At 43.7% G+C, this 22,339-nt stretch overlaps 10 protein-coding genes across 10 annotated transcripts; 5 read left to right on the forward strand and 5 right to left on the reverse strand.

Annotated features, from left to right (window-relative positions):
- Nucleotides 1–412: 412 nt before the first annotated feature.
- I203_102498 (uncharacterized protein) lies at nucleotides 413–2,866 on the reverse strand (the record flags this gene model as incomplete). The annotated part of the gene is made up of 13 exons (XM_065517118.1): nucleotides 413–562; nucleotides 756–1,111; nucleotides 1,173–1,210; nucleotides 1,274–1,428; nucleotides 1,498–1,605; nucleotides 1,693–1,842; nucleotides 1,895–1,983; nucleotides 2,055–2,163; nucleotides 2,240–2,318; nucleotides 2,411–2,539; nucleotides 2,636–2,666; nucleotides 2,733–2,808; nucleotides 2,864–2,866. 13 exons carry the CDS (start codon nucleotides 2,864–2,866, stop codon nucleotides 413–415), a joined length of 1,473 nt encoding a protein of 490 aa, XP_065373936.1.
- A 547-nt stretch (nucleotides 2,867–3,413) lies between these two features.
- On the reverse strand, nucleotides 3,414–4,716 carry I203_102499 (uncharacterized protein; the record flags this gene model as incomplete). Its single annotated transcript, XM_065517119.1, has 5 exons — nucleotides 3,414–3,537; nucleotides 3,618–3,689; nucleotides 3,798–3,930; nucleotides 4,099–4,305; nucleotides 4,446–4,716. 5 exons carry the CDS (start codon nucleotides 4,714–4,716, stop codon nucleotides 3,414–3,416), a joined length of 807 nt encoding a protein of 268 aa, XP_065373937.1.
- A 540-nt stretch (nucleotides 4,717–5,256) lies between these two features.
- I203_102500 (uncharacterized protein) lies at nucleotides 5,257–9,264 on the reverse strand (the record flags this gene model as incomplete). Its single annotated transcript, XM_019149875.1, has 18 exons — nucleotides 5,257–5,399; nucleotides 5,481–5,634; nucleotides 5,722–5,754; nucleotides 5,832–6,272; nucleotides 6,341–6,454; nucleotides 6,526–7,026; nucleotides 7,081–7,285; nucleotides 7,346–7,494; nucleotides 7,566–7,695; nucleotides 7,751–7,898; nucleotides 7,959–8,070; nucleotides 8,129–8,305; nucleotides 8,386–8,502; nucleotides 8,583–8,687; nucleotides 8,752–8,773; nucleotides 8,836–8,892; nucleotides 8,953–9,035; nucleotides 9,106–9,264. 18 exons carry the CDS (start codon nucleotides 9,262–9,264, stop codon nucleotides 5,257–5,259), a joined length of 2,850 nt encoding a protein of 949 aa, XP_019000973.1.
- A 528-nt stretch (nucleotides 9,265–9,792) lies between these two features.
- On the forward strand, nucleotides 9,793–10,708 carry I203_102501 (uncharacterized protein; the record flags this gene model as incomplete). The annotated part of the gene is made up of 4 exons (XM_065517120.1): nucleotides 9,793–9,813; nucleotides 9,988–10,074; nucleotides 10,241–10,334; nucleotides 10,638–10,708. The coding sequence occupies 4 exons, from the start codon at nucleotides 9,793–9,795 to the stop codon at nucleotides 10,706–10,708; spliced, it is 273 nt and encodes a 90-aa protein (XP_065373938.1).
- A 523-nt stretch (nucleotides 10,709–11,231) lies between these two features.
- On the forward strand, nucleotides 11,232–13,241 carry I203_102502 (histone acetyltransferase type B subunit 2; the record flags this gene model as incomplete). The annotated part of the gene is made up of 10 exons (XM_019149877.1): nucleotides 11,232–11,306; nucleotides 11,364–11,386; nucleotides 11,448–11,531; nucleotides 11,615–11,775; nucleotides 11,939–12,167; nucleotides 12,262–12,336; nucleotides 12,394–12,472; nucleotides 12,531–12,598; nucleotides 12,662–12,788; nucleotides 12,861–13,241. The coding sequence occupies 10 exons, from the start codon at nucleotides 11,232–11,234 to the stop codon at nucleotides 13,239–13,241; spliced, it is 1,302 nt and encodes a 433-aa protein (XP_019000975.1).
- Nucleotides 13,242–13,618: 377 nt separating this feature from the next.
- Nucleotides 13,619–15,270, reverse strand: I203_102503 (uncharacterized protein; the record flags this gene model as incomplete). The annotated part of the gene is made up of 4 exons (XM_019149878.1): nucleotides 13,619–14,386; nucleotides 14,465–14,590; nucleotides 14,699–14,768; nucleotides 14,951–15,270. The coding sequence occupies 4 exons, from the start codon at nucleotides 15,268–15,270 to the stop codon at nucleotides 13,619–13,621; spliced, it is 1,284 nt and encodes a 427-aa protein (XP_019000976.1).
- A 611-nt stretch (nucleotides 15,271–15,881) lies between these two features.
- I203_102504 (uncharacterized protein) lies at nucleotides 15,882–17,283 on the forward strand (the record flags this gene model as incomplete). Its single annotated transcript, XM_019149879.1, has 6 exons — nucleotides 15,882–15,935; nucleotides 16,022–16,107; nucleotides 16,182–16,260; nucleotides 16,324–16,671; nucleotides 16,749–17,088; nucleotides 17,153–17,283. The coding sequence occupies 6 exons, from the start codon at nucleotides 15,882–15,884 to the stop codon at nucleotides 17,281–17,283; spliced, it is 1,038 nt and encodes a 345-aa protein (XP_019000977.1).
- A 228-nt stretch (nucleotides 17,284–17,511) lies between these two features.
- I203_102505 (FK506-binding protein 2) lies at nucleotides 17,512–18,195 on the reverse strand (the record flags this gene model as incomplete). Its single annotated transcript, XM_019149880.1, has 4 exons — nucleotides 17,512–17,609; nucleotides 17,693–17,791; nucleotides 17,876–17,952; nucleotides 18,038–18,195. 4 exons carry the CDS (start codon nucleotides 18,193–18,195, stop codon nucleotides 17,512–17,514), a joined length of 432 nt encoding a protein of 143 aa, XP_019000978.1.
- Nucleotides 18,196–18,564: 369 nt separating this feature from the next.
- On the forward strand, nucleotides 18,565–19,917 carry I203_102506 (uncharacterized protein; the record flags this gene model as incomplete). Its single annotated transcript, XM_065517121.1, has 8 exons — nucleotides 18,565–18,601; nucleotides 18,690–18,716; nucleotides 18,801–18,854; nucleotides 18,953–19,035; nucleotides 19,178–19,232; nucleotides 19,307–19,346; nucleotides 19,406–19,560; nucleotides 19,643–19,917. 8 exons carry the CDS (start codon nucleotides 18,565–18,567, stop codon nucleotides 19,915–19,917), a joined length of 726 nt encoding a protein of 241 aa, XP_065373939.1.
- A 689-nt stretch (nucleotides 19,918–20,606) lies between these two features.
- I203_102507 (uncharacterized protein) lies at nucleotides 20,607–22,260 on the forward strand (the record flags this gene model as incomplete). Its single annotated transcript, XM_019149882.1, has 8 exons — nucleotides 20,607–20,758; nucleotides 20,855–20,915; nucleotides 21,021–21,156; nucleotides 21,250–21,393; nucleotides 21,477–21,513; nucleotides 21,597–21,860; nucleotides 21,953–22,112; nucleotides 22,189–22,260. 8 exons carry the CDS (start codon nucleotides 20,607–20,609, stop codon nucleotides 22,258–22,260), a joined length of 1,026 nt encoding a protein of 341 aa, XP_019000980.1.
- Between the last annotated feature and the right edge of the window lie 79 nt (nucleotides 22,261–22,339).

Genomic DNA, 22,339 nt, shown 5'->3' on the forward strand with positions numbered 1-22,339 from the left:
ACGTTGAAGTGAAGTCCTTAGTCTTGAGTTATATGGTTATATTTATTTCGATATCGATAATGCAGTGGCGGTGCAACATTTAGGTTGGACACATCGGCTAAGGGTACAACCGGGATGACATAGTCGCACAAATCACCGAGGTCATCTTGGCATTGATATTCCAATCGATATGATACGGCCGTAAGGATCAGATGAATGCACAACCTTCCAATACATGTATTGCTTTCAGTGATAGTATGGTATATGAGTAAACGGTAGATTATATGGACAAGAAAAGAGAGGAAAAATGGTATTATTGTATGGCATGGTAAAAGGGAAAACAACTTTCAGTCCAAGTCGGATAACTCCTATGGGCACGACAACTCAAACAACAAAACATCATCGTATTATCCCTTCCAAGGTCTTGCGCATATTAATGATCTTCTACCTGCTCAACGCTCTCCACGACCTCCAAGACGAATGCAGACGTGACACCGGGTATGGATCGTTCAGCTTCGATGAATGCTTGACGTAGTCGAGCGAGAGCTTCGCGAGCGTGATCATTGGGCACACGGGTCGCAAGCTGTGTATATGCCCATATGTCAGCTTGCCATACCATTGTGAGCGGTATCTCGACGTCTCTCATTCTCAGACTCCTGTCCCTCTTCTCCTTCCGTTACGATACTCGTTTTGCCCCGCTTTTCTTTCCCGATGGTCAATCCGCTATTTATGACAGCCCCACTACTCCCGTCTGCCTTCCATCTGTTCACACTCACACTGTTGATTGCCGGTACAATGACCCCCTCCAGCATGACATCCTCATCGCCCTCATCCTCATGTACCTGCTGCACCTGTTGCGAATGTTGATGCGGAGGTGGACCTTGAGGTAAGGCATTCCTGATAGTCTGATAAGCAGGTTCGGGGTCTGAACCTATGATTGTAGCCCGGGATGCTGAGGGAGGAAGGGTGGGTAGAGCTCTACCGTTGATGGACGGCGGTAAGTCGTTCTTGGTAGGTGTCGCAGCTGAAGTTGGTGTGCCGCCTGAAGAAGGTGGAAGAGGTCGACCAGTCGCTCGAGAGACCGTACTGGGTTGAGTAGGTTGGGGAGGTAAGGCGTTTCGTACGGTACCGACTATACATGTCATCCAAATTGTTCATTAATCTGTCCAAGCTTTCTTAATATCTGTACTTACAATCCCATAAGGCATCCTGAGCAGGACCATAGCCATGTCTAAATGAACAAGTATCAGTCGCTGGAGACATATAGTAAAATCACAGGGGGTTTTGGGCTCACTCTGATGACATGCCATCACCTCTATTCTCCTCCCCACCCTTAGCCCCACCTTCAGCTTTCCATTTCTCGTACCTCTCAATCAACTCGGTAAGGTATGATGCCTTTCTAGCTGTTCTGATGAATTTATGTTTCAATAGATCTTTAGCAGTGGGACGCTGAACGTAGAAAGACCGTGTCAGCTTTCGAATCTACCACCTGTAATGGATTGAAGGCTAATAACTGACCATCCGTGGGTCACGTTGCAGACATAGGGAAAGGAAATCACGGAAAGTTCTTGAGAATTTAGTTTCGTCCAATTGAGGAGGTGGGTTTTTAGGAATAAGGAATAGTACCTAGATAGCAAGGCTAAAGTATCAGTGACAGTGTCTGGTAAAAAGCAGGGTGGTTGTAGATGAAGTTGAGGGTTTCATTCTACTCACTTTCATAGGATGCAGATCCGCATAAGGAGGTTCACCCATCGCCATTTCAATACATGTAATTCCCAAACTCCAGATATCGGCTTTATGATCGTATCCCGATTGTTTGATCACTTCAGGTGACATCCAATAAGGTGTTCCGACAAAGGTGTTCTAGTTACAACGATCAGCTGCTATATCCGTACAGGAAAGACAGCCAATTTACTTTCTTAGTCATCGTAGCGGTCAATTGACCAGATACACCAAAATCAGCAAGCTTGACATCCCCTCCAGCAGTCAATAATATGTTAGCAGCTGCGGAGTGTCTCCATGTCAGCTTCGTTTTTCCCTTTGCGCGATTGCAACCAGAGAAGAAGGTAACTGACCTTTGATATCTCTATGTAATTTCCCTTCACCATGTAAATATTCTAATCCTCTTAATAACTCTCTGGCTAGGATTGCAATATATTCTTCACGGAAGATACCAGCTTTCATCTATATCATATTATCGTTCAGAATCAGCTAAGACGTATATTGTACTACATGAGCTACGACTGGATGATCTACCCACCAGATCAGAACATGATCCACCAGAACAATATTCCATTATAATCCATAAATGTGACCCTTTCAAATACGATCCATGGTATCTGTACGAAATACTCATTCAATGAGCATACTTCCCATTTGGTATTGAATTCATGACTGATCAAGTAGAAGGGGATAAGAAGACCTATCATACCTCGTTACAAATTCGCTATCTAATTGACCCAAGATCTGAATTTCTTGCTGAATATCATCAATCTCATCTTCCGCTGACTCCAAATCGATTATCTTGATAGCGACAGGTAAAGAAGTTCGCTTGTCGTATCTGTACATCCGATCTGACTATCAGCGTCTACTGTCGATTCGGACATGCAGTAGACAAAGGCAGAGCTGATCTGAGCAGGAGTAAGATGGAACATACCCCTTGTACACTTCACCAAAACTACCCTTGCCTGTATCATATAGCAGGAATCAGCTTGGCTCAACTTGGCCTACATGATCTACGAGATATGACTGACCTATCCTATTTTGCTTGACATAGTATAGTTCTGGATCTGCATGTGGGTTGTTCGAGCTGGTTTGGGAGTATGTTGACTGGTTTGTTTGTACATTAGCATTGGCTGCCCGTGACAAGACTGGAGTGACTTACCATGATGTTATGCTACCTTTGCTAATTACGGAAAGATATGTATGGGATAGAGATATATAGCTGAGCTTGCCACTCTTCCAAGAAGCCGAGGGAAGTGATGGAGGGACGTGTAAGCAGAGGTACAATCAACTGAATAGAATATGAAGTGAGGTGATGGTGCTGTATTTGTTTGTTTGGCTCCTGCTGAGCTAGTCGTATATGATATCGTGGTGATCGTGAGAGTACGTTCAAATATGATATATAACGTCAAGGAGGGAAGAAGAGAGTAAAAAGAAGATGGGAAGGACCAGTATGTCAGTATGGTATAGTATGGTATGGTGTACACAGTTGAGCATTGACTTGTATTTTTGACTTTTGTGACGCGGAGGCTGATGGTCGATTCTGAAACATAGACATCTCCTACCTACTCATTGTCAGTCGCGTGGGATGGTACCCAGGGTACCCTGCATGCATAGTGAGTAGCAGTGGTATAAAGACTTCATCATATGCATCATCAAGAATCGTACTCATATTAATGCCAATAAAACCAGAGATTCAATACAAGAAATCATTACTGAGAAGCAACCTGTTCAGGTTGAGTTTGTCTATTATTCGTGCTTTGATCGAAGTACCCATCTAAAGGTGGTCCAGTCGGCGGCGTCGAGGGACGTGGTATACGATGCAGGAGACCGTATCTACAAAACAATTATTAGCATGTATCCAAAGATCGTGGTGCTCTCGAGCTGTGGGAGTGACGAAATAGTGACCAGCTCACCCAATACCACAACCTATCAGACCCTCTCCACCCCATTGTCTTGTAGGGTACAGTATGACCTCACGCAGGTTACTATGACCAGTGGAACAGACATCAGTACAACACTAATGGAAGGCCCATATTATCCAATCAGAAAGAAAAAATGCAGATGGGATCTTCCAGATGTACGACCTTACTCACTCCAAATCAGAATTGTAAACAAACAACCGCAGAGGTTTATCCACATGAGCTTCGATCAAATTGTAAAAGTCATTTTCGGAATGCAAGGGACCTCCTGACCATGCCAGGACGTAATCACCCCACGGCACCAGGCCTATACAGTCATAAGATGACACCACATCAGTTGTCGGTTGCCTCGAAGTAGTAGAACGAGAAACAATTAGCTCACCTGCCATCTAAAATAAGAGGTTCGATAAGTGATTTATCAGTAACAATTCGCTCTGGGACAAGTCGGGCACATCTCAAGTGAGATAATCTATACTCACCTCCGCAGGAGATCCTTCCAATACATCCAAAACATGATAAACACTTTCGAGTGCGTTTGCAGGATTACACACCCGTAATGATAATCCAAGTAACGAGGGTTTCGGTCCTGTCGATGAAGTCGTTGTCAAAGGGGTAGGTAGGGAATCTCCATTGGCTTGAAGTAAAGTTTCTGCCCATACTTTCGAAGGAGTCAAGTGAACATCTGTATATTCATGCATAATAGTTAGTCGGTACTACTCTAATCCTGACACTGAATGGAGTATACGAAAAGTTCAATCTACCCGTATGATACCAATTATAGATAAACATACATTTAAAATCATAAGTCAAGTCATAACTCACCACGTATCCTCTGCGATTTCGCATTATAGACCCTCAACCCCACCATCCTACCTTCATTCTCTTCTATAACCTTACTCAACCCCACCAGACTATTACTGCCTTCTTCAGAAAGAGTCGACAAATCTTGATGTTCTCCCTTTTCAGTTGATATCCCAATCAAATAATCAAAATACGGTTCCACCAGCCCATCAGCTGGGGAAGAATCGACTACTCTAAGTACATGGAGGGCTATGGAGGGGAGTAAGCTAGGAAGAGAGGATGATTGACCCATCGTGAATGGGTGGGTGGGTGTTTAGGAAGTAGATATAGGAGCCTTGGTGACTAGGTTTATCGATTGAGAGTCGAAAAGAGATGAATCAAGGAGTAAGCGATTGATCCTAAAATAAAAGCGCTGTTTGTACTGTGCTAGGCCGGTTGTTTGTTTACAAATCATCAAAGGTCAACTGAAGAGAGTATCAACATCGCAACAACAAAATGTAACGATGGATGCAGACACCCCAACAACCAAGTCGAGGAACGCGTACCAGTCACCAGCGGGTAACACCGGTCTACCATTCTATGTATACATTCTTAACCAGTTGACATATCAAGAGCAGCAAGCGCCCATGCAAGACAAGTGAAAGCTAATTCAGTGCATACCCGAGGCAGATTTCAGATTATTTCCCATATTCATATTCATATTCGTATTCGTATTCGTATGCATACTGATAGGTATCTAATGTATCTTTTACAAGGGCAAAAGAAAAAAGGAGGAAATTTAATTTGAGGTGTGAAAAATCGTTATGATTGTCAACGTCGTTCACGTTCACGCTCATTTCAATGCCTTCTGACTCAACGTAATCTTATCACCCAAACTCAGCGCTATACCCTGAGTCTTGGATCTTATCCTGACATGTCCAGTGATTGATCCATCTTCTGTACGTTCGATCGAAGCGTTGGCCAATGCATCTTCGCCTATACGATCACAACCAGCCAACCAACTTATCAGCACATCCTCTTCGCACGATGAGAACACAGGGAGAAGGTATGACTTACCGAACAACGACTTGGCAGCTAAATTGGCAGATAAGAAATCACAATCTCCCGACAAAGCAGCTTCGGGAGTGAGTAAAGCCATATGTGTAGATTTGAGCAAGTGGTCGAGGTATGCTCGTAAGTCCGAAATGGAAGTTTGGACAGCCACTTTGTTCTATATTCCGAAAAATACAACATATCAGCTTCGGTCATTCGTGGTCCTGTACAAAGAAGCTGAACCAGATTTGGTCGGATCACTCACCTCCCATTCGAATTCGGTCCACATCGATCGGAACTGCACAATAAGAAAAACACCATGATAAGCTCGATATCTCAAATTTCATAAAAGTCAAGATGACCAGGTCAGCTTACCTGAGCTTCGTTCACATAGTTGGGCTTGATGAAACTCATGATATCCACATGAATATCAGACATCACGATGGTAACATCCGAATCGCTCGCTCCCTGTTTCTGGTAAGTGATCGCACCAAAGATGACACCGGTCTCAGTCGACGAAACTTTGACAGTCGCAGTGAGAGAGTGGAACCCATGAGGTGCTAGAGTGACGGCAGCAGGTCTTTCAACAAGTTTGAGGTCTCCTAGAGTCGCGAAATCGACTGTGAGATTTTGCATAGTCTCGTTTGTCGTGTTGACCAACAGAACATCAAGGATGATATCGTATTGCGATAACGTGACGACTGTCTCAGCGTAGACTGGGTCGGAGAATCCAGTCAATTGAGAGATCCTTGATAACTTAGATACGAAGTCATCTTGAACTTCTGCGGCTCCAGTCGCAGCCACGAGATCATCAAACTGTACGCATGCAAAAGATCATCAGCTGAGATACATGATATCGTAGACAATCAATGAGCTGCGCTCACGTCGTCGACATCACCAAGAGTAGATTTCTTGGACAATTGTCTGAAAGAGATCAAATCGTCCGCTTGGACAGTTGTAGTCTTGCTTTCTCTTTCTTTCTTTTCCGACGCCTTTTTCTGTTCATCGAGACGATTGTCAGCTAACTTTTCGTTTCAAGACTGACACGGAGTTTGGGGAAGAAGCTCACCTCCTCAGTAGCCACCATCTTAGCATAAGCAGCTTTGGTATCATGTAAGAACACGTCCTGTAAAATCTTGGAAGATTGGAGTTCCGCAAGAGTCTCTATACAGTTCATTATCCTTTCTTGGGAATCTTCGTCGATGGGTACGGCAACGAATTTTGATTGACCGACTCGAATAATAGAAGTCATGATGAGGATAGCTTCCGCTCGAAGGGTATTGATAGATTGAGAATCAGATTGGCCCTCGGAGAATCGAAGGACAAGTTTGGTGAGTGTGGCTGCCAGAACCGAAGCGGTGAAGAAGTCACCGCCAAGGATCAAAGCTCGTAATGGTGGTTTCGTAGCTGCTCGAACTTGTTCTAGTCTTGCTGCTTGAGCCGTCGATGTGTATACCGTCTCGGTAGCATACGTTCCATCAGGTAAGACTCTAGTAGTAGTCACAGCTTTAGGCGCTTCTTCCTTTTCGGTGGGATTCTCATCCGCAGCTTCAGCTTCGTCCAGTAGGCGCTGAATTACAACTGTCAGTTTTGCAGGTGCAGAGAGGTCCAAAAGGAAGCTTACCTGCTCAGAAGCTAGAATAGGTATTTCTCCCAAAACCTTTCTGATCTCCTGGATAGCCTTCTTAATATCCGCAGGTCCCGTAGCATACTCTCCGACAATCCACATAGCTCCTCTGAATACCTTGCCAGATTTGATCTCACTGAATGTCGAAACGAGTTTCTCGGTGATGGCAGGTCGAAGGTCGGGGAATCGCTCAACTACCTCACTGTAGAGTTGTATCAGCTGGCCGCACCCGGAACTGGAAATGTCTTGGAGTTTGGCTTACCGGACGAAAGAGATAACGTCGACAGCCGATGGGTTGCTGGAATCACCCAGGAAGTCCATAAGAACATGAACGACGTTGGCAGCGACTTCTGAGAATTTGATAGCGCAGGAGTGGATGCTTTGAATGAGCAATTGTCGGTATTCAAGATTCTGTCAGATTTGGTAGAAGTATTGATGAGCCGATGACCTTTATTATACAGTATACAAGCGATCGAGCTTACCTTGTCAAAGTCCTGATCAAGAGTCCCTTGCAATTGTTTCTTCAAGAACAGAACTACATCTTCTACATTCCTGCTAGTCACCATCTCGAGGGCAATACCAAGAGCCTTTCTCTTGACTTCCATATCGGGACTATGAGTTCACAACTTAGCTAAGGTTCGAGCGGGAATGATACTACATGACTCACCTAGTCAGAACCTTAAGAATATCCATGACCATAGGATCTAGCACATGTTCATGCTTAGCTCTGAGATTATCGAATCGATCCAGAACAATGAGTTTGACGTTGTTGTCAGCTTCTTTGACAATGAGCTCAGCAAGGGCAGCAGCGGCAGCTATTAAAATATCAGCTTTTGTTCACGTCATCACATTTTGACCTGGGGCGGAAGACTCACCTTTGACAGCAGCAGGGTTTTGGGTGAGAGTGGTCAAGCTAGTAGCAGCTTCATATTTGACAGCGTGGGATTCAGCATTGAGAAGCTCGAAAATACATCTTATCCATTTTGCCTTTAAGTGATTCAGTCAATCAGCTAATCTTTTTGTAGAAGGCTTTGTATTAGCTCACCCTATGTCCACCCTCGGTCTTGGCTTCCTTTCTGACCAATTCAATCACGGCCATCTGCATCAACTCGTCCATCCCTGAGATCTGATCAAAGTTGTTAAGTAGGTATCGAACAGCAGTAGGTTGAGAGATATTGCAGAGGGTGACAAAGGCATTTCGTTTACATGTTGAGTCGGATTCCTGTACCATGGAACAACAAAACAGAGATGTAAGCTCTTTCCCGATCAACGTTATTTAGAAGCAAGGAAAGGACAGCTCACAGCTGCTAAGAAAGTATCCAATAGTTCGGGTGCATCGGGAATGAGATGTTCGTGATCTTGATATATAGTGTAGGTTGCGAAGACAGCGTTCTTTCGTACGAATGAATGTCGGTGTTCCTACATTGCCATTGCCAACAATCGATATATCAGTTAAGCTTCGTGTCAACATTCGCTTGGTGGGGAGACATGCAACTAACCAGGCATGACCTGACGGTAGGTACTAAAGGTTCTAATAATTCTGCTTCTCTGATCTTCTGGAGGAAACGTAAAGTAGCACCTCTAATGTACTCATTTGGATGTTGCTATTGTACAAATACAGTTAGCTTTGTGTATGCCCATTTCTGTGAGGGGTGGGGGATAACTTACCAGGTCATTTCGGATAGCGTTGCTGCACCAGTAAGAAGTCAGCTGATAGCCCACGAGTTGCTTGTAATTCAACGGCAAGCTTACACCACTAAGATCATTTCCTGTTTCAACTTTCCATTATCGTCGAGCTTAGGGCAGATCCTGATACATTCATCAGCATGAGTTGAGTTCATCTCCGTCGGAGAGGAGAGGTCAACTCACTCCCAGTAGAAATGCAACATCTTCTTCAGCTGCTTATTACGTGAGGGCATGACATATTGAATGATAGGCATAAGTAATGAAGGCTATTCAAGTAACACACGGAATCAGTCGTTATCCTTTATCGTATAAGCTCCTAGGGATTGGTACACTGACATGACCTTGACCATTCAAAGTGCTAACGATGATTCTCCTCATAGTTTCCAACTTGACTTCATCTGATCCCTTCTGCAGGGCATTTCGCAAGTCCTGCGACGAAGGTGCGTCAATCAGGTCATCGTGGACGATGGTGTAGCACGTTGAGGATGGGTTCATGGTGATGGTGGTTTGGCGGTACCGCCTGGTTTGAGATTCAGATTCGAAGGACGAGGAGACGGAGAGTAGATCAAGGTGGGTAGCAGGAGGCGAGGGGAGATATAGTTCTTTTCTAGCTTTGTCTATGAATATATGAAGGTTGATGCTAGCGATATATGTGTTCAGCAATTAGCATGCATCGTTGGAGGATGGGATGTGAAGGGTGGATGTAGCTCGTCGCGTCACACTCACGCATGGCATTGTGCCACACGGTCGGAAGTATCGGCAATATCCCCCTTGGTGCTCTTCTTGTGTCTTCCCTCGGTTCGTCCCGGTAGGCAGTTGATGCTGGATACTGTATGCTCTCACGAATGGTTCATTGGCTATTTGCAAAATCAACATTAGCTTGGAGAGGAGTATTGCACGTATATCTTCTACTCTTCACCGTTCTCAATCGTATACCAAAAGGGCACGCGAGCCCTCCGAATATCCATTTCCCACCCGTCCATAAACTACCCATCTCTTCGTCCCGGAAAAAAATCTCGAAAAATGGCTACTCCCACTACCAACGTGAGTATAACATCGAAAATGACAGGAAGTTCTGTTAAGACAAGAGACGGAGAAGAGGGAGCCCAAAATCACACGAGAAGTGCAAAGGGAATGAAAGAATTCATGGACGGATTGGGTTTGCAGGACGGTGATGAGAAGGAATTGCTGCTAATCCGAAACACACATGGTCAACAGGTCGTTCGATGGTCTGCATTGATCGGAGGTATCTTCTATGGTATCGTTCACCAGTCAACGGTACAAAGTCAATATGATGAGAAGAAGGTGAGATCCATTATCTGAATCCATGAAACAGGGAGGAGGAAACTGATCATTCATCTGTCTCTCATTCTCCTCTTTGGTCCGGGCATATAACATCTGATGAAAATGCAACATTCAACAATCATTCATGATCTCTCCAAAACCGAAAATGATCGTTCACGACGAATAGGCTGCCCATGCCGTATCTCACCGAGCACATCTGATTGAGGAGGCTAAGAAAGCTTACGCTGCTAAGAAGGCTGAGAAGACTGGAGGTTCAGGATGTGAGTGTTCACTGGTTTCCTGATCATCCGTCCGACTTGGAAAATACGGTAGACATGTGGAGGAGATATGCAATAAGGAAGCTAGTAGAGCATAATGGAGAGGGATTGTTGATTAACCATGAGGTCATGTCGAAACGAGTGGGGAATGTGCTGTTGAGTGTTTTCACGAAGGACATCAGCAATGCAGAGGAGAAAGGCGCAACTGCAGATCATCTCCTCATTACCGAATAATCATCTTTCACAGCATCTAATTGTATTTAAATCAGAATATATGCTGACCCAACCTCCCTCGTTCTTTTTCAGTGATCACCGACCCAGAGAATCCTAAATTCGACTTAGAAAAAGTGATTGAGAGCTGGACAAAGGATTCATAGTTGGGATGTCTTCATTTGTTGCAACAATATAATCGATAATGATGCAATGATCTTGATAGATGGCATATCAAATTTCTCTCGTGTCTCCTGTGTCCGTGTTAGCTGCTTCGAACCATGCCGTTAGCATTCCGACATCTACATGCGTCTTTTCGTTGAAATTTATATATATATATATATATATATATATACGACTTTGAACAGGCAAACCATCGAGGGGCATCGCATCCCTCCTCCATGGAAAACGGTGACATCATCATTTTTGCGCATACGGTCAGATGGCTTTTGCACTGATCAGACGCGTCCGGATGAAATCCTGTTGCAGCTCATGTTCATTGATCCCATCCAATCTTGTCTTGTCGTTCCTCTCCTTCCCTCATTCATATTCATCAAACAGATCACATTCATCCTGACTCTCCTTATTGCATCTGGCATCCTTAAAGCTCGTATCTCATCAGACCGATTAATTTGCCAAGACATCTGAAACTCGCCTACCCCACCTACGACTTTACCGACTAACTTCACCATGGCACCTTCCGAACCTATCGAGATAGAAGATGACGTCTCGAACGCAGGGGATGACAGCCAAGTAATCAATGAGGTGAGCTTTCATTCTATGAGCTCTGCGAATCCCTAGCTGACGAAAAGACTTCGACAGGAATACAAAATTTGGAAGAAGAAGTAAGCTGGCAGAGCATTGGGCAACTGAATGTGATTGACTAGCTGACGATCATCTGTGCAGCACTCCGTTCCTATATGACACAGTCATAACCCATGCTTTGACATGGCCGTCCCTTACCTGTCAATGGTTACCAGATCAGACTACGTGAGTGTATCATCTTCTCAAGTGAAACAAGGTAGGGACACTTCTACCTAGAACAGGCTGACGATACTGTCTGATCCCTGCAGTCCCCCTGATGCTGATTATACCGTCCACCGAATGATTATCGGTACCCATACCTCGGGTCAAGCAAAAGATCATCTCATCATCGCTGAGGTATTGCTCCCTAAAGGTGGTATGGAGAATGCGGGCAAGGAAGTGGCTGAGATGTATGATGAGGACAAACAAGGTGAGTGACTATCCGCTTTCTCTTTTTCCAATTTGCTATATACGATCCCTCACTCTGTGACAATGACAAAGATCATGGAAAACCCATGACACTTCTTGATGGTGTACTCGCTCAATTAAAAGGAACAACCACGTACTGATATCCATCTGTTCCGTGTTCGCAGAGATCGGATCATACACCAAATCACCCGCTCGAATTCGAGCTATCCAAACGATAAACCACGAAGGCGAGATTAACCGAGCCCGATATATGCCTCAAAACCCTGAACTCATAGCTACCAAAGCTATTTCAGGAGATGTATTGGTGTTTGACAGGACCAAACATGAATCAAAGGCGAATCCAAATGGTGAATGTAGACCTGATATCAGATTGAAAGGTCAAAGTAAAGAAGGGTAGGTCGTCAGCTATTTTTTTTTTCTGGGTTTTTCTTTGGGTTATATAGTCCAACCCACCAGGTTGACAGCTGACGAGATTCTCACATCATAGGTATGGACTTGCTTGGAGTACTGTCAAAGAAGGACACATCCTCAGTGCGAGTGAAGATACCACTGTTGCTCATTGGTATGTCCATTCATCTTTCTGACGTAGGACTAAGACTGATAGAAGGGAATATGATAGGGATATTCAAGGCTATCAGAAGCAAGATCCTGTCCTTCAGCCATTACGAGTCTACAAGGGTCATTCGGCTTGTGTCGGTGTGAGCTGGATTCATCTTCGTATGACTCAAGGCGTCTTACTTATACAGCATATCACAGGACGTCGACTGGCACCCTAAAAACGATTACATGTTTGCATCAGTAGGAGACGACAGGAAAGTCATGCTGTGAGTTAGCTTATGTGATTGCGGTCTGAGTCCCAATTGAGCTGATAATGCCATTTGATATAGATGGGACACAAGAAGCGATAATGCAAACAAACCATCTTCATCTCATGAAGGTCATACAGCTGAGATCAATTCGGTCGCTTTCGCTCCAAGTTCCGATTACCTATATCTAACTGGATCAAGTGATAATGTGAGTCATAGTCTTCCTGGACTCATCATCAGACATGTGGGGACTGACTTGATCAATTATCGATATTCGTAGACAATCGCATTGTGGGATATCCGTAAACCCACTCACAAATTACATTCCTTCGAAGGTCATACCGACGACGTCTTACAACTCTCTTGGTCACCCCATTCACCTGTACACTTCGCATCGGCCTCAGCAGATCGGAGAGTTCACATATGGAACCTTGATGCGATCGGTTCTGAGCAAACTCCCGATGACGCCGAGGATGGACCACCCGAATTGCTTTTCGTACATGGTGGACATACTTCCAAGGTTTCTGATATATCCTGGAGTCCTAATGCCAAGTGGCATCTCGCTACGACGGCTGAAGATAATATCTTGCAGGTTTGGGAACCTTCTAGACATATTAGAACGCCTGGAGAAGGGGATGTGGATGCGATGGATTTAGAGTAGATAGGAGAGGGATGGTGACGAGATGGATATGATCAAACTTATGGAACAAGAGGCAGATTTTGGGACAGTATCTTGTAGAAGATTAGATTGAGAATGAGAATAAGCATGAGATCGTGCGCTCGTTACTGGTGAGGGCTCGTACGAAAGAAGTCTCTCACCCAGAATGGAATGATAATATAAGCAACTTCGTATAAATCGAGAGAAATACTCGGAAAACATGCATCATCACATGTCCTAGAAACAGATTGACAGTGTACAACATCTATAAATACAATTGGTATTTGGTATGTCGAATTGCCATGTTGGATTGAGCATCTTTTATCTAGATTATAAAGTATGGGAAATTCTACCTTGATACATGGGAATTCCTATCAAATTCAATTTATAGCCACTTCCTCTACTTTCGAAGTTAGATGTATTATCCCATCGACCTTCTTCAACTCTTCTATCCCATCTACATTAATATCGATACTTATTATCCCACCTTCTTCCGCTTGATCCTGTTGATGAGGCTTTTGATTTTCTAAATGTACAATATCATTTATACTTTTATTCTCACTATTTTGACTTTGATCTTCACCATCTACAATGATTGATACGGGAGTGCAAGTCGAACTCTGATTAATATTATCATCATGTGTGCTGATTTTATCTCGTTGATTCCGCCGCTGTGTCTGCTGTAGGTGTAGTTGTTGTTGATCCAAACGTAAACTAGTAATTCCGGTCTCCCTCTTATATTCATTTTCATTACCATTACCAACATCATTCCCATCACCCTTCCAATCCCTGTTGGCTTTCCCTCCTGTTCGTGGTGAATTATCATCGATCGACATAGATATCGCTTCAAGAGGTATCTGCTTTCCCTTCTCATGCTGAATCTGATTCTGATTCCGATTCTGGTCGGGTGTGAGAACACCCCTTCTAGGCAAACTCAACATCCCCCAATCAGGTAAATTCCCAACCCCTCCTCCTTTACTACTACCAGTAACCTCTTTCCAAACGGGCATCAGATCGAAAAGATCGATGAACTGTTGATCTACTGCTCGGGATTTGGGAGAAGAGAATCTTCGATATTCGTCGAATATCGATGTGAGGGACCATGACTGGAGACGACGGATACATCCTATTAGACAGCCTGTTCGGTGCTGTGACGTAATAGATTATCAGCTTGAATAATGCAAGAGTAACAGTACGTGAGGAAGTTATTCTACCAATACACTTACTTTGCCTTTGTTACAGTGTATCAGTATTGGGTGATTCCTCTGATCCAGGATCGCTACAAGTGCAGAACAAATGACGTCTTCTGGGATATTATCGAAAGGCTCTTTATTACCTGGTATACCAAATTGCTACGATCCCAAAACCAAAATCAGCTACTACTCTTCCCCGTATCCTTTTTCCTGTATCCTGTATGCAAAAAAAGGTTGACGGTGTGAAGAGCTCTTGAAAGGACTCACCATAAATTGTATATCTTGGGATTGACACCATTCTAAATTCGCTTCTGGATAATCTTCTAACACGAGGGTCCTATCGAATAATCGAATGATAAATGATCAGCTGAATTCGTACGATTCATTCAATACAGTCAGTCATCTTGAAGAGATATGCATATCATAATAATTACGACCATTAGTTCAGATGAGGGAGAAGAAGAATATTTATGTAAAACCATCTTTCTTGGGTCATAGATCCATAGATAGCCAACTCACAAAACAGTTTTCAACCTCAGAGTCTCCATAAATCCAAAATTCCTTTTCTTCGGAAATCCACTCCTGTACACTCCCTTGGATACCAACGCAAAGTTCTCAGGAGGGACCAAGTCTTCTTCAACTTTTGGTAAAGCCGGTGGAGGAAGGTATAGAGGATTAGGAGGTTGAGATTGTGGTTGCTGTAAGATTGGTGAAGGGTTGGCTGAAGGGTTGGATGTAGAGCTTGATACGGGAGGATCGGGAGGAGGAATGGAGGTAATTCGAGATGAGAGGATTGTAGCTAGGAAAGGAGGAATATCAGGCGGTGATGATGATGACATCGTAAATTAGATATCCAACGATATGTGTCTCCGAGTGGTTTCAAGCCAGATTGGCTTGGATGTACGGTACTATGAGCTTTTCATGGGTATATCGTAGTAGTGATTTATCTTTGTTGTTGTTGGGAGTTGGTAGGTGTACATGAGTGTCTGGTTCGTGTATCAACTATGGACTTGAAGAACGGGGACAGAAATAGACACGAATTTTCTCCTTCGACGTTTCATTTCAACATTGAATAAACACACGACTACCCGTATCCTCGGCCATCAGGATATCGGTATAGATCGTAATCACATTACAAGATTGGATTACGAATGTCAGATTACATTAGGATGATGTAAGAAAATCGTATTTGCAAGATCGACAGATGTGGCATCTCGTAATCTCTTGCTTGTAAGCCGTCGGAAACATCCGAATGATGTGAGCTCAAGCTCACATATCCAGATCAACAAAACATAGACAAAAGATATATACCGAGCAGATGAGCATTCAACGAGACCGTATATATAGTGCCAATATCATGGAACGAGTCATATAAACCTAGCAGCTTGTCAGTACAATCTCAGCAGATCGCCGTCAAACAAGATCAAAAGTATATATTAAATTTGATACCATGGCACCAACGATCAAACCGGTCCATCTGGATCTCCAACCTCTCAAACCAGAGGTAAGCTTTGTACCTCTATATATCTAGTGTATAGAATACTTTATTCCCGATTCCGTCCAAGCTAATTTTTGTGTGTCACACGATAGGACATACCGGATCCTGCTTCGGCAGAATTCGACAAATTCCTGAATGATCATTTTGAAATGGGTATAAAGTTGTCAGATAGTATGGCGTGAGTGCCCTAAATAATCCAGCTGGAAGGTTGTGAGAAGCTAACATGAAAGTCATATGATCCGACATTCGTAGTAACTGGAACCATCACTCGACGAAACACGATGGGACAGTGAAAATACTGAACTTGACGACTTCTTCGACATACAACGATGTGAGCCTCGGTATACTTTACCATGACATACATCGTAGACTGACTTTCTTGGTGGAAACGTAGATACGTAAATCCCTAGGAGGTATCAAAGAGTACTGGTGCGGACGAGAATCTCACCATTCCAGCTCTACTTCTCTACCCAAACAACCCATGGATGGATCCACCTCGAAACGACATTCAGCATCGTATAATCCCGTCAATCTCGCTAGACGACTATCAGATCGAATATCAACTAGACATTCGGAAGATAAAGGTCATGATCATATCAATGGAAATGGAGTTGTTCCCAATGGAAGTGCGATAGAGGAAGAGGAACCTTCCGAAGCTCAACGACAGGCGTTGTTCATGAGTACTACGCCTGAAGGGATTTATGAGAGGTTCAGAAGAGGTTTGTTGGAATATCATAGTGAGGTGAGTCCATCCTCATTTTTCGAGACTTGATTGATATCTGCGAAGGAATGGCTGATTGATGTGGTTGCTGCGTACAGAACGAAAGAGAATATATAGAATCAATGAGAGAATCCGAATGTCTCCATATCTACCGAAAACATGTAGCAGAAGTATGGAGGTTAACATTCAAAACTCCACCACCTACCAATCCACGTACATTCGTTGTCTTGCTCCTATCACGAGAATTGATAGGTGAACCACATGGTGGAAGAGCATTTATGAATATTTCATTACCATTCGAACATCCTGATTGCCCACCGAAATTGAATAATGAGAAATCAAGAGTGAGAGGGAAATACGTTAGTGTAGAGAGGGTAAGGGAAATTGAGGGTGGGAAGGAGGTCGAATGGAGGATGGCTACTTCCAGTGATGCTGGTGGTGAGTAATACATGATCAAATGATCTGAATGTGCATATGAGCAGCTCACGGTGCCGTGGTATAGGTAATATACCTCGATTCGTGACGAATGGATCTTTACCTAATAGTATAGCAGAAGATGTACCTTCTTTCTTAGGTTGGATGGTCAAGAGGTTCTCTGTAGGTGGAGAAGTCACGTCGAGACCTGTCGCCTAGTAATTTAATAGATAGTGGGATATAAAACGTTGTAAACAAGATTGTGTAAAGTAGCATATGGTTGATTGGGATTGGGATTGGGATTGGGGATACCAAATAGATATATTACATATTGCATAGGATATGGATGATCGGTATACCATAGTAGACCGTTCTTTGCCATCTACCTTTTCAATTACTTCTTCATCTACTTTCTGGATATGTGTGACGACGCTCCCACGGACGAGTTTACAACTCATCCACGAACCTATTCTTGATACCCAATAACTCAACTTCGAATACCAAAGTACTTTGAGGTGGAATCACAGGAGGATGACCTCTTTCGCCTAATGAACGTTCCAAGAGATAGCACATCAGCTTGGTGTGCAGGGCGCAAGAAAACCCGTACAAAGTGAGCTGCGGAACTTACCATAAGCCAATTCATGTGGGATAGTCAATTTCCTCTTCTCGCTAATACACATATCTAATAATCCTTGATCCCATCCTTTAATCACTTGTCCTGCACCGACTATTGTATATCACCTATCTATATCAGCTTGTTGACTTGAATGCGAGAATGAAGCAGAGCAATGAGGTCGATGAGCGGACTAACGTGTAAACTCAAAAGGTTGATTCCTATCTAAAGAACTATCAAATTTACTTCCATCCTTTGCCAAAGTTCCTGTATAACTACGGGTACGATTAGTCATGTCAGCTGTTTCATCGGAGGGAAGCCATAACGAAGGCAGCTGAATAGAGGAGATTATAGACTCACTGCATACTCAATTTATCACCTTTCCTAGTCTTGATAGGACATTCTTCAGGTTTGTATTTGATCCCAATCTGAAGTTGATCTTTTGCTTTCCCCGATGCTGCGATGACCAAAGCCAGGGAGAAGAGCAGAGCGAGTAAGAGGGCTTTGGGGTTGTACATCTTCAATCTAGAGTCCTTCCGTAGGGGTTGTACTGTCACTTAGTCAACAGGAATTCCCAGGAGAAAGCTGAATTCAAAGGTGGTCAAAGGTGGTTCGCAGTATGACACGTTGATCGTCCACCGAGGTTGTACGCGTGACACCCTCTGGCGCTGGCGGTGACCTCCGCATCTTCAACCTGGGTTTATTTACGCTTTGATGGGATATGTTATGTTATGACGATAAAATCCAATCAAATCCCCTGTGCATTGATGCTTGGATCTTCTCCTTCATCGATCTTATCATTTCCACTTGCATTTCATCCATCTCATTCGCATACGACCTCGACCCGCTTAGGAGCTCCATGGCACGCCAGTAAGCAGGATAGAAAGATGGATCACGAAGGTACAGAATTGGTAGAAGCGTACGGCAAGTCCTATTTCCTCGTACCTCTCTTTTTAGTCTTCAATGAGATGATGGTCGTCAAGTGGATGCTGATGTGATGATTGTGTGATAGACTACCTCTTCAAATTCATAGTGATAGGTAAGCTCGATGTCTCATCATTCTCGCTTCGAAGGAGGTTGACTCCAGCTAGAAGCTTATCATTGTACATCTTACACTTTCTAGGCGAAGCTGGAACGGGGAAATCATGTTTGCTATATCATTGTATACATGAACAATGTGGGTATGATCTATAATACCTCAAATATCTGAGTCAAGCTAGCTGGATACACATGTCTGGGATGCATGGCTGACTTGTCTGTTTCCTTGGAATACAGTCAAGGAGAATTCTGCACATACGATAGGAGTTGAATTCTCGTCGAGAACTTTGAGGATAGGAGATAGGAATATAAAGCTGCAGGTGAGTTCGGTTCATCTTCACCAGGTCCAACCGAATTCGTTCAAGGGAGAATTTCCAAGTATGAGATGCATAGAGGTTGCATCACCACTTGACCTCCCTTCAACTCGAGACAAATACTGATTGACGTATCTAAACTACTTAGTTATGGGATACAGCAGGCCAAGAGAGATTCAGGAGTGTGACACGATCGTACTATCGTGAGCTTTTCCAGTGTCGTCTCTCGTAACCTGAACGATCGGAAGCTGACTCGTCTTTCCCTTGTGGCCAACAGGAGGAGCGGCTGGAGCAATACTGGTGTACGATATAACGTCGTATGTGCATTCGCCCTTTGCGTAGGGAAGAAAGTACATCTGCTAACAATTTATGATAGACGGCAGTCCTTCGTCAATCTGAGTCGATGGTTAACAGACTGTAGAGCACTAGCTTCGCCGCACCTGGTAATGGTGTTGGTAGGGAATAAATTGGATAAAGAGGAAGATAGGGAAGTCGAATATGCCGAAGGGTCAAGGTGGGCTCAGGAAAATGGTACGTTTAGTGTTTTCTGGATGAGCTGCCTCTCGAATGATACTTGGTCATGACAGCTCACGTGAGTTGACATGTTGTTTAGGACTGCTATTCGTCGAAGTATCTTCTTTGAATGGTACGAACGTTATGACACCTTTCCTCCTAGCTGGACGAACGATTCTTTCCGCTATAGACGCTGGGACCCTCGACCCCGACTCGGCAGGTACAGGTATAAGTTACGGAGAGAGGCAGCTGAGAGCGGTGGGCAGTAGTTCGAGGTTGTCAACCGCGTTTTATGGGAGTGTGAGGAAGAAACGGAGGAGGGATAGCGTGAGTCTCAGGGACATGGTAGGAGGGAATCAGAAATGTAGCTGTTAGTGTGTGGTACATAGTATGTTGGGATATCGTGTTGTAGATTTTAGAGGTATTTGAGTCAGGTCTGGGCGTAGGTAGATATCGGAATTTTTTTGTCTTGCTCTCATAAATACTCACATTATAATTCGATCCGACATCACACGGATGCATGGCATCTACATTCTTCTCCCTTTCAGACATAGCACAATCTTCTCGTCTTCTCATTGATGCAAACAATGACTTACGATGAATATCGAGTCATGAAAGAGCAGTGAGCATAGCATACCGAGTAAAACCGATCTTGAACTCTTGTACCCGCTTAAACACCGGTTATGGCTTTGTATCATACCGGTTAAATCAAGTGACCGGTTGATTCAGTCATTCAGTCGAGTTGAATCTTAGAGTGAGTGTTTACACAGTGAAAAAAGTTGGAATCGTGACTGAATTTCAAGAGGGAGTAGGACTTCACACGAATGAGTCAAGTATATAAGGCTTCTGGTGAGAGATTTGAAAGACCTTAATGTAACTCTCTTTTATTTGAAGACACCCCTGGAGAAATATAGTCAGATCCTCGAGAAGCAGTCAAAGAAGCCCATCTCATCTCATCTGGTAACATTAGCAGCACCTTACTGCAGTCGAAACGCCTTAGGCCTTACCACCTTAGCACGCCTCGAGCCTCAATCGTCTTTCTCTCAAATCCATAAACTTGTATAATGTCAACATCAACTTCCAAACCTATGGGAGGAGGAGCTTCGGGCGACAGGGTCACACCCTCGTCCAGCTCAACAGGGAAGAAAGAGAAGATCCCACTGTCGACTCATCTGATAGCGGGAGGAGTAGCTGGTCTAGCTGAAGCATTGGCATGGTGAGTCAATGTTATTCCTTGTCATCATCGTTATTGTTACGGATAGGTACTTAATGGTGTAGTGAATGAAGAGCTGACGGTCGTTTTATGAGGTAGTCATCCGCTGGACACTATAAAAGTTAGAATGCAATTGAGTAAATCTAGGAAAGCGAAAGGTGTGAGTAGATCCTTTCATTTCTACTTGCCTCTTATGTCCGTTTTCACGAAGAATGGGAAGCTGGGAGCTGATCAAATCCGGATGATATACTTAATGCTCGAATAGCTTAAACCATTAGGATTCTTCGCTACCGGTCGACAAATCGCAGCTCGAGAAACGCCCCTAGGTCTATATAAAGGTTTGGGAGCCGTTATATCGGGTATCGTGCCGAAGATGGCTATACGTTTTGCATCTTTTGAAAGTAAGTGTATTGTCCTTTCGTATCGAAGACGATGTCTTGAATAATGCAGTGATGGTAAGTATTCAAACTGATTACACTCGTCAACCTGCATAGCATACGTAGGGTGGTTATCGTCTCCTGATGGGAAGATCAGTCCTTCCGCTACCTTCTTGGCTGGCTTGGGAGCAGGTGCGACTGAAGCTGTTGCGGTGGTTACTCCCATGGAAGTTATAAAGATTAGATTACAAGCACAACAGCGTGAGTCGATGTTCCAGACTTTCGTACGCAAGGTATAAGAATGCTGAAGGATTTGACTGATTTTTTGCGAATTTATCAATTAGATTCTTTGGCCGATCCTCTCGACGTACCTCGATATAGGTAAATTACTTATCATGCTCTCCTATTAAAACTTGAATAATCGCTTGAAATGCTGACTGATTTATTATCCTCGATGTGTATAGGAACGCAGCCCACGCAGCATTTACTATCGTCCGTGAAGAAGGTCTTTCAACACTTTATCGAGGTGTATCACTCACAGCTCTCAGACAAGCTACCAACCAAGGTGTGAATTTCACTGCGTATCAACAGTTTAAAAAATGGGCTTTTGAATTCCAACCTCAATACAAGGAATCAGCCGTTCTACCAAGCTGGCAAACGATGATTCTTGGTTTGGTTTCGGGGGCGATGGGTCCTTTCTCCAATGCTCCTATTGATACTATCAAAACGTAAGTTTACTTTCTCACCTTTTTTACAATATGCATAGAAAATCTACATTCATCAAGGGGTCATACGCTGAAACACATGTTGTTATGCATAGACGTATTCAGAAAGCGTCGCATGTTCCGGGTGAAACAGCCATGTCGAGATTAGTCAAAGTCACTTCGGACATGTTCAAGAATGAAGGTGCCAAAGCGTTTTATAAAGGTATTACACCCAGAGTATTGAGAGTGGCTCCTGGTCAAGCAATCGTATTTACTGTGAGTACTTTGTATATGTATATCAATCAGTGCAAATCTGTACGAGACTGACGGTGATATCGATTCGCATGTGTAGGTTTATGAGAGAGTTAAAAAATTGATCGATTATGCCAAAGGATCGAATTTAGGAGCAGAGTATGAAGAGTAGGATTGGAGAATCATTTGGGTCGGTCTGAAAAAGTGAACAGAGTGTCTTGAGATACCATTCGTATCGTTCATTATAAGTC

This window comes from Kwoniella mangroviensis, assembly GCF_000507465.2.
Source record: "Kwoniella mangroviensis CBS 8507 chromosome 1 map unlocalized Ctg01, whole genome shotgun sequence".
In the NCBI taxonomy this organism is placed as follows: domain Eukaryota; kingdom Fungi; phylum Basidiomycota; class Tremellomycetes; order Tremellales; family Cryptococcaceae; genus Kwoniella; species Kwoniella mangrovensis.